Raw genomic sequence first — 13,207 nt, 5'->3', positions numbered from 1 at the left:
CAAACAAGAGTATTACAGGCATTTAAAGTGATTTTTATTCAAATTGGTATACAATAAAAGGCAACTTTGGCTATAGAATACTGATAAAGCACTGCCATCTTATAAAATGGACTTTTGTCTTTTTAAGTGCTCCCTTTGGAAAGACACAACCAGTGTAGGCTGGAATTTCTGGTAAGTTCCCTCTACCACAGTACTTCAGGTACTTATACCTGTCAGTAGCACCTCAAAAACACCACAGGCACATCTGTGTTTCATATTGCTGTGACTACATTACTCCTATCTGTGCCCATTAGAGACTTTGTTTTCCAGTTATGAAAGAGTGCTATCTTTGTTTGTAAGCCACTCAGGGAAGGCCAGACTACACAACACTCAAGAGTACAGAAGACTTCACATTTTTTAAAACTGAAGTTTTCAGCCAAGTAAATTCAGTAAGTAGCAAAACCTGAAGTAAAGAAACATCATGCTTGGTCTTCCTTTCATTTAAAATATTAACAATTAGAAGGAATAAAACAGCATCACCTAACAATATATAATTATAAATACTTGTTGCACTTGTCATAAAAGTTATAAAAAACTAATCTAAAAACATGGTACAATAATTGAGTGCAAAAAATTACAGAATTGCTTTAACACTTTTCATGGTAGGCCTTCTTAAAAGATACAGGTAAAGCATTTGAGGTGAAAAATTCAGAGCATTTTAGAATTACATGTTTCATTGTGAGTTCTAGTTACAGTTGCCCACAGCTGCAGTTTCACAGCTCAGCAAAGCTGGGACACCTTTTTATTACCAGCAAGTTGCACGTCTGAATTCAATTAATGAGGGAAATTTAACACTCACTCTATTGGATATATTCCATAATTGCTGACTTTCTAAACTGTTACTCATGATTCTTCTTACACTCAAATGATTTCAAATATACTCTTATAGTATTGATTTTTTGATTCAAATTCCTTCTTATTTGTCATAATTTCTTTCCTTTTAAGACTTTTCTATGGAGTAGTATTCAACACCTGGATAAAGCTTTACATTTGAGGCTTCAGTCCATCTTTGTAGCTTCCCTTTGTGCACTCTGCAAATCAGTCTTCTTAGTCCATGAGAAATTTGGCATTCAACACAAATTCAAAATAAAAACATTTTTAAAAACTTCAGCCAGGAGTTGCAGGAATTGCCCTTACAGCCATTTCTTATATTTGAAAATGGTTTTTTGAATTCCACCTTCATATACAGTGTCTGTACTCATGATACTTGTGGTCTTTGACCAGTTGTAGAGGCTCACAGGAATGTCAAACAAATACTGCTGAGACTGTATCTGCTATACCTAGAAATGACATAAAATTTGGTTTTAATAAATACAGAAGTGGAGACTTCCCAAAATTCATGTTCATATAATGCCCTCTCCCCTCCAAGCCAGGACAGTAGGAATCTAGGGAATCATCTGCAACCCTTTTATTTCTTCCTCTCCTGCCACTGTGTATAATTGAAGCCTAATCTCTTCCTTCCTCTGCTTTTATGTTCAAAATTTTATGTCCTGGTGGTTTCAGAGCACCTCTAAATCAGAAGACAACATCTCTGTGGGAAAAGGAGGAACTACTGTCTTTGCTGGATTGTTCTTGTGTGGTACACTACAGAAAATATGAAAGATCCTGCTTTTTGAAAATAACACATCTGTTCTCCCTGCCATGTCTATAACTGATTTGCTGTATCACTACTTGTAAATTTCTCTTTCCAAACTGTTTATACAACAACAGTAAGAACAAAGATTCAGTAACATGAGAAAGCTATGATTGGATACATTGCTCTGATCTTTACTAAGTGCAGGCAAGCTGAATATTGTCTATTCTTTATGTGCAGATGATTTAGGTAATACAACACTTCCTGCAATGACTGAGAGCTGCTGTGAAACACACATGGAAGGGAAAGCCAATGGGTTACTCTAACACATAAAATTACAACAGATACACAACTCTTCTTATCTAGTGGAACCATCCCACCAATTTGGCTCAGCAATCTGATGATAAACCAGAGCTTGACTTGCCTTGCCTCCATGTCTAGCAGAAACTGGGTATTTAATGCTACAGGAATCCCTCAAACACAAAGAAAAAAATCATGCAAACAACAATAGGGCAAGAGATTGAACTAGCACTGAAAGGATATATCTCTGTCCTACAAGGAAAGCCACAAGCAGGGTACACAATTTCCAGGTAGATTAGTTTTTCATATTTGTTTGTTAAACTGAGCCCAGAGATACTGGCACCCACCAGACAAGAACAGCAGCTGTTTTACCTACAGGGAGTACAGCGATGGCACTCACCTACAAGGATCACACATGCCTGGATATTTTACAGTGCCATTACCTTGCATGGTAAGGGACAAGAGTACTTTGATTATTTGTTTTGTCTTATACAGCTTTGCCTTTACATGGTGTTTTTCAATCATTCAACTACATGCCTTGGTTGAACTAGCAACCACTTCATTTATTTTTCCATCTGGACTCATTTAACCTCTTTTAAAGCATAGCAATGATTGTACTGCCTCTCTGAGGATCCCATTATATTTTTATTATATATATTATATTATGGTGATAATTAATTTTTATAGCTATTGGAAAACATATCCCAGCCCATGGCTTTTACCACTTACTTTTTGCCAGACTTACCACAGACATTGCTGCCCATCTTAACACGAACGTAGCCATCTATTCCCCACGTTGGCCCCCAAGAGTTCTGTACAATCCAGTAAGGAATGCTACCTGGAAGAGACATTTCATGAACAAGAGAAAATGGGAGTTGGGAAGTTTTAGCCTCCTAACACTCCACAGAGTTAATCAGCATTTCAGTATCTCACACAGCTTCTGATGGATGGATGATACAGGCCAGTGAAACCTACTGCTGTTCACATAGATAACAGAGCTAATATTCTGGTATGGGAACATTGGATATGGGCTCTTCTAGCATAAGGACACATACAGCCATGGTCTTGGCTTTACAACGATGAAGTCCTACAAACTGAAGAAGCAATGACAAAAACAGTTTTTCTTCTGGCTGATGTGAAGATGATGTGATCTTCACAGAACTTCCAGAACTGATGTGACATCAAACCCAAGAGCTTCCAACAGAAAACCGAGTTCTGGATTTTAATCACTTATCCCACAAAAGGCAAGTTGCAAGTCAAAGAAACCTACTGTGCTGAAGTTCAGCTGGTGGAAACGCACCTGTTCTGTCAAAACCAGTGATAAGAACAGCATGGTTTGCTCTTCCACTGGAGCAGTGATATTGTATGATTCCACCGAGATAATCCTGCCAGCTAATGGCATCGACTGTCACTGCCAAAGGGCCCCAGCTGACAAGCATCCTCATCATTTCCTCCTCTTGACCACTGCAAAAGAAGTGAGTAAAAATACCAAGTTACTTAAGTTAGCACACTAAAGTGATTAGAGTGATTGTAATCTCCTTGTTAAGAACAGTTTAAAAGTCAAATAATTAAACTCTTTCCTCCAAGTTCTACGTATCACACATCAGTAATTATATATTTCATATACTACAACACAGTGATACAAATACAGGACACACAAACTATGGGACGGGTGTAGATCCAAACACATAACATTATTAAATAGCAAAAGGTATCTAGGCCAAGCCAGTGGCAGTGGAGAGCACTTCATACTTTTTGTACATCACTCTTCTCAATCAAACAAGCTTTGAACAAACCATTAGTCTGTATTAGAATTTCCCATTGCTTTTTAAACCTACACAAGTACCTCTTTACCTAATAATACACTAAAGTATGTGCCTCAAACATATCAAAACGCAGGACACTTCCACTATCAGACATTTATCATAAGCACCCTCGCACAGTTTTATTTATCTGGAGCAGGAAATTTTCATCACTAAAAATCTGTTCATTAGCTAAATTTGGCAAATACAGACTGGCAAAGATATGATTGATTTTGGTTACTTATAGCTAGAAGTAACGCAATTCCTAGTCAGAATAATACTTCTTGTCTTTTTTCAGTAGTTGTACTGCACTGATAAAAAATAGAACTGAAGTTTCTTCACACAGAAACCTAAAAAGCTGAAGTTTTTACAGAGTTCAGTTGGCAACACAGTTTCTAAACTCATGGGCTGGAGAGGATGTGGGTAGATATGTAAATGCATGAATACTGAAGTAGTTGAATGCTTCCTGTTTTTCAATAAATTCCACTTACTATTGATAGGATTTACTGTTTCTGACAAAAGAACTGTAATGTTCATATATTAAAAACTGTAACTGACTATGTTCCAGTTTATAGCCAATTTAAGAGACCCAATTTCAAGCCTTCTCATTTGAACAGGCTTAATGATGGCAGTGTTGAGCGGATTCATTGTGGCAAACCTTAACTTTTAAAGATGTTATGCATTAATCCTTCTCCAGCACACAGCTACAGAACTGATGCAACCAACCTCACATCCTTTGCCTGGTCAATGCACTGTTCACTCCACCTAACTCCATGACTGCTGTTCGCAGAAGGAAAAGGACAGCGAAAGAAAAGAATGAATAAAAGCTACCTGAAGTCATATGCAGCAAATCCTGTTATTGAAACTCCAAAATCTGAGCGCTCAAAATAATGGCACAGTCCTGTCTGAGCTTTGAAAGTGTACTCTGAATCTCTCACGAGTTTTACTTTGGTCTGCAAGAAGGTAATGGAGCAAGAAATTAATGCATTTGACTTTTCTTCTATGCACCTCAAAATATATGGAGAATGACCACATAACCCACTCAAAATTCAGTGTGTACTGGGCAAGATTAGAAGTAAGAATGTCACATTGTGAAATAACTATTTACTAGCTCTAGTTTCCTTGTTGACTGAGCTTCAGCAGGGATTCAGAAATCTTTAAATAAGAAACTAAATTTAAAAGGCATCTCTGATTTAAACTATCCTCATAAGCAATTCTGTCAATTTCAAGACACAGATGTTCATTCATGAACTATTAATTCTCCTCAAATGACTTCCACATACAAAATTATATTCTCCTTGGGATGGTTAAAGAAGGAAAATTATCCCGAAAAGTTATATAAAATACTGTAAAGTCCAGTTCTGTTCTTAGCATGTAATTCTCATGCTAATACATGGCATATGCATCAGCCTTTCATGCTTTTCATGTCTTCTGGAGTACAGCATATTTATGATAGTGACTTCTTCAGCCTAATTCATTTGTGGTTCCTCTGCAGCCAAGAGGGAATGTTCTTTCAGAGGAATAAAAGATGAGTATCCTCTGTTGTTCTTGATATTCAAACTTATACAAGTTATCTAGACTGTTATTAGCCATGGGTATATTACTCTATAGGGGTAGAATTATGCTTTCTTAAATTCTGAGGTTTTTTTAATTCAAAAAAAAGAAAGAACTCTTTTCATATTTTTGTAATTCAATCTGAGAGAGTATTTTTATTTTAATAACATTAAAATGCTTCTGTGTACCCATGTTATTAACACACATTTTGAATTTTTAATGAAATGAAATATATTAGCAACAATTGAAGTAGAAACTTTGAATGGATTTTCAGTGTCCTGGTGTTCAAGGGAAACAAAGGTAAATGCAGATCATTTTATTCTGAGGTTTTCCACATACACTTGTACATAATTTTACAGTGTTTGCAAGGGAAACTACTGAAATTTGAAAGCAGAAAATGTCAGGATCCCTTCTTTTCCCCAGAGGCTGGTGCTTTAAATCCACAAAATGCCATATGCATAGGTGGCTCTGTCTACACTGGTACTGTATGCCTGCAAATGAATTCAGGAACATTGTTTTCAGCCCCTGTGGACTGATTTGTTACGTCCACAAGAACATATATAGACCATAAAATTTCAATCAAATTTGAATTCTGCTTGAACTAATTCTCACCTGGTTCCAAACTAAATAAATAAGCATATATACATATACACAAGCACATATGTGTATGCATATATGTACACAAACATGTGATTAAAAAAAAAAAAAATCTCTGTACATTTCACCTTCCCCATGAGGTTTTTTTTTTCCAATAAATAAGAATGCTAATAGAGAAGCTGATGAAGCCTTTTGGGATTTTTACTAAGAGTTTCAAACCTGGTTCAGCCAGCTCAAAGCGCTAACGGTGGATCCCCCGCTGCAGCCATAGTTATTGTATGAGCAGTCAATAACTTGCTGTACACTGAGCTCTTCCAGGGTGTTTCTTTTAATTGCATAGGCAGACTCTATGCCACCCACCACGCTGAAAGCCCAGCAGCCTCCACACTGAGAGAGACAAAAGGGAAATGGCAGAGAAAGCAGAAGTCAGCTTTGGTTTCAAGGCCTGGTATGAAAAAAAGAGGCAAGAGTCTTCCAATGCTCTTCATTTAATACATCGTCCTTGAATTCTGTTTTTAAGGCAATTAAAAAGAAATGTTATCATCAATTTAAAATGCTGAACTGTTTTTCCCCCTAGATTGCTCTCTGAATGCTGGAAATGCATTATGGGCGTTTTTTAAAAGACTCTTTCCTCATGAATTTTTGTTCTTGATGATAGGTCTGAGGATGCTTTTACTGTGAGATATCCATTTTCCAAAAAAAAAGTGGCCTTAGGATGAAATCAGTTTTTAACCACACTAGTAAGTTTTTCTAGAATTTTGTACAAGTAGATTACAGTTTAAGAAATGATAAAATGAAATTAAACATAATAGAAAATATCTTAGACAATAACAATCTATACTGCAATTCCAGGCTCTTTGAACTGTGACATTTAAAATAAGCAGCAGAATTTATTCCTTATAAGGTCCTACATGAAGCATGGAAAGGAGACACTGGGGATTGAGCCGCTTGTTTCTTAACAGGGACCATAACCACTTTCGCACAAACTGTAATTGTGTGGGGTCTGGTTACAGGAAAGGATCTACACCTCTCCAGGTGGGATGAGACCAAGTACTGAACTTGGTTCCTTCAGAAAAATACAAAACACACATGATGCAAAATATTTGGAGATTCACTCAACTAGATCAAAAAGAATATTACAATTTCTAAATGCACAACTCCTACACCTCATTCTTTTAAGCCAATACCTCTTTACATAAAATGCTACATGACTTTGTGTCTGTTCAGCTGGCCACTCTTGTGCCAGTGCTCCAAGGAGTCTTCAGGCAGAGCTGGTCCGTGCAAAACCTTCCCTGTGCTCTACAGCCCACTGCTGAGAATCAGGAAGGGAAAACACCTGGACTTACTGTCTGCTGATTTCTCACTTCTGCAATGACTTTCTTGTCCCTCCAGTCAAACTTCTTTGGCAGAGGCTTTTCCTTCCCCTTTGGCACTTTTATGTATCTGGGAAGTTTGTGAGGCATGCTTCTCAAGTAAATAGCTAAACACAGAATATAAACATATTTAAATCTATGAACAAAAAGAAAAAAAAAATCCCCCTAACAACTACTTTACTAGAACTCAGAGGTAACTTTGATCTACAGTTGCAACCATGAGATTGTATCTCATTCTAAAATCCATAGAAAATTCATGTATTTTAAAACAATCATTATGCTCCAGAATGAATGTATTTCTACAGTTTCAGAAAGAACAGAAATACTCTCTGTAGGGAATGTGGTTCTGAAGTTGAACAATAACCATAACGACTCCATAAAAAAAATTTTTACTTGAAAATTTGCAAAACATTTTACTAACTTAAAAAATACTTAGTTTTAGTCATGTACAAGGGGAAAATAAGAGGAGAATAAAGTAAGGATTCTGAAACACCTTAAAGTTGCTACGTTTTCACTAAAAAATGTTGTTTAGTTATTTAAAATTAAAGCAAGATGTTAAATCCTCTGATGAATAGAAAATGTAACAACAGACATGAACAGCAAGAAGGGAAGTTTTATAGAGTTTTCTAGGAAAAAAGAAAATCAAGTATGTCATGTTGCTTGAGAAAGCTCCAGCTGTCATCATGCAGCCATGGACCTCCAAGCTTTGTTTGGACTGTGGTCAACCTTGTGCTGGGGTAGGGAATATGAACTTACTGCAGAACCTTCTTATCTTCCTTTTTCAAAAAGGAAGAACTTTGTGTATCTTCCTTTCTTCTGTTGTAATTGAAGAAAGCTTTAAAGAGCAGTGAGAAGAAAGAAAGAAAACCAGAACTGCCTGAATACTAAAACATATTCAGGCTGTGGGTAATTCAACCTTGCAAGACTACAGAACACAAAAAGGATTGTTGTGTCCTCCAGAAGTACTTACAGTTTGGTACCAGCCATTGTAAATTAGCTGACTATCAGCACGGGAAGAATCTGTAAGTGTGAAAGACACAAGGTTCTGGGAAAGAATTAAAAAATGACAGAAAAGGACTAGAAAACCAGAAAATGTACCTTTGAACTCTTCAGGAAACAGGTGAGAAAACTGATTTATTCCATAGACAGCAGTTGTATTATCTTTTGATAATGAATTCAATAATCTAATTCTTTCGGCACTTTCCTGAAGGAATACAAAAAATAATTGTGGGCATTATTGAGTTGGTAGCAGGAACAAAACTGTAAGAGCAGAAAAAAAAAAAGGTCAGTAACAGTAAACATGAAATTGGATAACAAGAACTGTTCATCTCAAATTCTCAAATTCATCCTGCATCCCTAGCAATAGGAAAGCCATTACGGTAATTTCAACTCCAACAGATACCAAAAAAGCATTTGTTAGGTGCAAAAAATTGACATGAAACAGACAAAACAGAGCAAGCTGCGGCAAACTCATCTGATGTCCTTCTTTGACAGTACAACAAATCTTGTGGTTGAGAGATACACAAAAACGTCTCCAGATACGAGTTAACCCCATCACTTCACGGACCCAAAGAACAGCATAATGACACAGAGGCCTCCTCGCCTCCCCCGGCGGCCCGATGTGGCTGGGCAGCCGCTCCGGCGGCCGGCGGCGAGCCCCGGGAGGGGCACCGGGAGCGGCACCGGGGACGCGTCCGGGCCTGCAGGAGGGGCGCTCCGCCTGCCCCAGCCCCGCAGAGCAGATGGTGAGGCCAGCGCGGGCTGGGACACCTACCCGCAGAGCCGCCGCCGCTCCCCCTCGCTGCCGGCCGCCGCCATCCCGCAGCCGGGTGCCCGTGAGGGCGGCACTGCCCGGCCGCAGCAGGCACAGCAGCAGCGCCAGCACCGCCATCGGCCGCCGCGCCATGGCGGGGCGGGCCCGGGCACGCACCCCGCCCGCGGGGCTGAGGTCCGACGGGTTCCGAGCGGGAAAGGGGCCGAGCCCGGCTTCCTTCCCGGCCCGCGGCCGGAGGCTGTCACCGCTGCCGCTTCCCGCGGGCCGGCGGGCGGGGCGGGCCCGGGCGGGGTATGGAGGAGCGCCCGCCCCGCAGCGCCGATCCCGCAGCGCCGCACGGGGCTGGGAGCGCTGCTGCGGATCCTTCTCCTGGCGGCTCGGGGGATGGCGCCCAGTCCGAGCTGTGCCCGAGAGCGCTCGGCAGCGCCTGGGCAGAGCCGTGTTTGCAGCCGTGTTTCTCATGTGGGAGCCAGGCGCGCAGGGCTGCCAGGGAGGGGAGGAGGGATGCTGAGCGTTCAGGTATTTGCCAGGTTATAAAAACCTTCTCCGAGAGGCTGGTACCTGAGTCAGGTCCTGCTTGGTACCTGCAAGCTGGGCTGCCAGCAGGAGAGGGAAGCAATGCAGGTTAAAGGCTTTAGCAAGGGAAGGCACGGGTGGGCAGAGCAGAGCTGCCTGGTGCCCGCAGCCGTGCGTGCCAGTGAGAGAGCTGGTGCTGAAAGAGCACACGGAGAGAAACCATGACTTTCCTCAGAGACTGGTCATGCTGGTACTTGGGTAAGCAGGTCAGTGTTCAGCGTTTAAAAGCTCCATTAGGCCGCTACGAGTTAATAGCGCCCTTTTAGTTAATTTCCATCACCAGGTATTTTTATGCAGTGCCTGTAAATAGGATCTTTGTCTGCTTTAAACCTGCTGTATGTTTCAGTTCTCTCTGCTGTTTTCCCCCCACGTACCCTCTTGTTAACACAGATGTCCTGTCCTGTGGTGCCAGTAGCACACCTGGTAGCACTGTGCTTGGGGAACAAACCTGTGGGATCACAATCCAGCCTTGCCTTTGCCCTCCTCCCATGGAATTAGCTGAACTGCCACTGGTTTTGTTACAGAGAAGGCTATTTCTGGCTTATTACCAGTGTATGGAAGAGCTTGTTAGCAGGGCAGATTTTATTGGTTATTCTGACACGGTTCATCACTGTAAACCCAGGATTGGTGCTGGAGATGTTATTCCAATTTATTACAAATTCATCTGGAATGATGAATGACAGATTGAGGTCTGGGATCAGCATAGGGACTGAATAGGATGACATAAGAACTGAACGGTGAAACCTTTGTAAGGATGGTTTGAACCTCAGCAGCCAAATTCTGAGGCAAATTCCATCAAACCGTGGCTGAGCACTGAGGCCCTCGTGAGAAGTGCAGGTGTAGGGTCTGGCAGGAGTGTCAAAGGACAGCTTGCTGTGGTCACAATAGCTTTGGATGTACTGGCTGTGGGAGGAACAGCAGCCTTAATGCAGCAGTCACATGGTTTTATTCTCTATGGTGCAGCAGAATGGAACAGGAAAGATCTTACTTTGCCAGTTAATGTAAGCAACAGAAAGATGTTGAAATTATGCTTTATTTTAAAACATAGTTTTCATAAAAAAATTAGGATTTTCCATCAGTCTAACATGATCAACACTCTCTAAAATGGCCTGCTGCCCTTGAAATCTGTTGTTCCAGGATTATGATTATCTCAAGCTGAATATTTTTTCATATTTTTAATATATAGTCATTAAATTTTAAACAAGCCAAGCTAGCTTTAATATAAAAAAGGCATAAACTTTCAGCTATTTTTGGGTTATTATTTGTATAGAGTATGCAGTTTTCAAACAGAAGTAATCCTGATTGGAGGAGCCGTTTTGGTTTGTATGTAGACTTCAAGGGTTACTTTGCCCATGAAACACATGAGGGCAGCAAAGGACTTCTGAAATGTAGTTACAAACCACACAACTTTCATTTTTATTTTAATTAAAAGAAATAACCTCCAAACAAAGAAGCAAAACGAAAAAAAATCCCCTCCTATTTTTGGAAAATAGATGTATCTCAGATTGCTTTGCATTAAAAATTCTGTATAGTATAGGATGAGGAAAACGTTTGTTTACCCTGGATTTGCTCTCTGTGTACTAAATAGCTGTTTCAGTATATCTTGTTCAGGAGAAGAGATTGTAAGAAAAGTCAGTGTCTCCTCTGGTGACTGACTCAGGGGAAAGAAAGTGTAACAAACAGCCAAAGGCAGGTGACTGACAGCCAAAGTGTTTCAGATGGCTTTCTTTTTCCACTGAAATACCTACCGTGCCATAAAAACATTTTGTACCTGTGCTCAGATGAGCAAAACCCCACCAAAGTACACAGAGAGCTCAGTCTGCAGGCATGCAGTCCCTGCTCTGCTTTACATTACTCCAGTGTAAATTTAGCCATGCTTCATTAAGATAAAAGAAAATACACTTGTAAAAATAATGTAAGAATAAGGCCTATAAAAAGAATATGGTATAGAGGTGTTTGTTGGGTATATTGTTTTGGCTTTTTTGTTTGGTTGAGGTTTTTTAAAGGTTTTACCGATGCAATTCTTATTGGTTCATTGACACAGGTAAGCCATATATTAGTTACACTGGTCATCACAGACAGATGATAAAAGTATTTTTATGCTTTTTTTTTCCCCCCATTTTTTTCTGATTTAAAATTTTATAACTGTAAATAGCTTTTTAAAAATATATTTTAATGAAATTTTACGTATCTCTATCCCTTTCTGGCTATTCATTATTATTTGATGAGCTGAAACAATGCATACCAAGGGAAGAAGCAATAATGAATATATATTTAGGAACCTCTAAACTCTACTACTCTAAAGAATATCTTTTCTTTAAATAAGGATATTCCTTTCCTAAGAGAATCAGCTGCAAAACACCAATTTTTAAGATTTCTCATGGCACACCAGTATTATTAGTGGGTGGGTTTTTATGGTATTACAGGTTCAGATTGAAAGATCATGTTTATATTTACTAGTCAGGCTTTTTTTTTCCTCCAGTGATTTTTGCTTAGATGTTTGAAATAGTTAATTAAATCTGGTTGGACATCCTAGCTTCAGTGACCCCTGGTCTCTGTGTTTATAATTAGCATAGCAAACAGGGCAAAATACAAGGAATTACTTGTAAGTTGGAGACAGGTGTGCCAAGGATGGGTGTTGCTGCTCCTAAGGGCATTAATGAGATGTATTAATGGACCTTCAGGTAAAAGTGATGCCTTTAAAGCACTTGGGGAGGTATTTACTTAGCAGCAGTTTGGATTTCTGTTTTAGACATACAAGATGTATAACAAATGGAAAAGAAATCCATTTGTGTTGTGTGGTCTTCAGCCTTCTGAGAGAGGGAAATTGTCTAAATCCAGCAGATGGAGCTAAGTGCCTTTCTTAAAAATGCTTATGGGGAAAAATTGTGTTTGAGGATTTGCTTATTTTAGGACCTTGCAGAGGTGTTGTTTGCTAATACAGTTGCACTGGTAACAATTATTAAATGCAAGCAAAGCAAGTGAGAATTGCAATCTCGGGATGAAATGTATTCCTGTGAGGGCAAATGAGTGCTGTTGATCTAGCAAATGGTCAGAAGTTGCCTTTTTTGAGCCCCAAGCTGGACTTTTTAAATTTGTGAGAAGCAATGAAATTTACACATGGGAGCACTTGGGTTTGCAGGAGTAACCAAACCGTGCCCGGGGCTGCCTTAGGTGGATCATGACAAACATCTGTGCTGGCCATGAAGTCTCTCCTGGTAGAATGAACTTCCTTTGCAAATAATGGAATAACTGTAGGATCTGCTTCTCAAACCTGACTTTATCTCAGCTGAATATCCTAAACACCAGGAAGTCTCTGGCTCCTTTTAAAGGGTTTTGCTTCAATCTTGTCAGTAAGGGATGAATTATGAATGAAGAAGGCTGGCAGTGGAGCTAATATTCAAAATCAAACAGTGAAGCAAAAAATAAAAATGCAGAAAGGAGCAACACCTGTTCTGAGTGAGAATGAAGTAAGAAGTCTTGTCAGTTTTAGGGATCTGAGAATTGGCTTTTCTCTGAGAAATCTGATTTGCTCTGCCTTCATTTCCAGTCCCACTTGCCAGTGTCTACAAATTCACATTAAATATTCTCAGCTTAGAAAATTTCTCATAACCAGGCC

At 39.7% G+C, this 13,207-nt stretch overlaps 1 protein-coding gene across 1 annotated transcript; it reads right to left on the bottom strand.

The window, feature by feature from the left end:
* Window positions 1-17: 17 nt before the first annotated feature.
* CTSO (cathepsin O) lies at window positions 18-9,144 on the bottom strand. The gene is made up of 8 exons (XM_058024047.1): window positions 9,013-9,144; window positions 8,337-8,442; window positions 7,212-7,345; window positions 6,085-6,252; window positions 4,546-4,667; window positions 3,213-3,376; window positions 2,658-2,750; window positions 18-1,319 (listed from the first exon to the last, which is right to left on the bottom strand). The coding sequence occupies exons 1-8, from the start codon at window positions 9,142-9,144 to the stop codon at window positions 1,285-1,287; spliced, it is 954 nt and encodes a 317-aa protein (XP_057880030.1). The 3' UTR covers window positions 18-1,284.
* Between the last annotated feature and the right edge of the window lie 4,063 nt (window positions 9,145-13,207).

This window comes from Melospiza georgiana, chromosome 5 (genome assembly GCF_028018845.1).
Source record: "Melospiza georgiana isolate bMelGeo1 chromosome 5, bMelGeo1.pri, whole genome shotgun sequence".
Classification (NCBI taxonomy): Eukaryota; Metazoa; Chordata; class Aves; order Passeriformes; family Passerellidae; genus Melospiza; species Melospiza georgiana.
The sequence above is the reverse complement of the archived record's forward strand: the minus strand, read 5'-3'. Positions and strand labels throughout refer to the sequence as shown.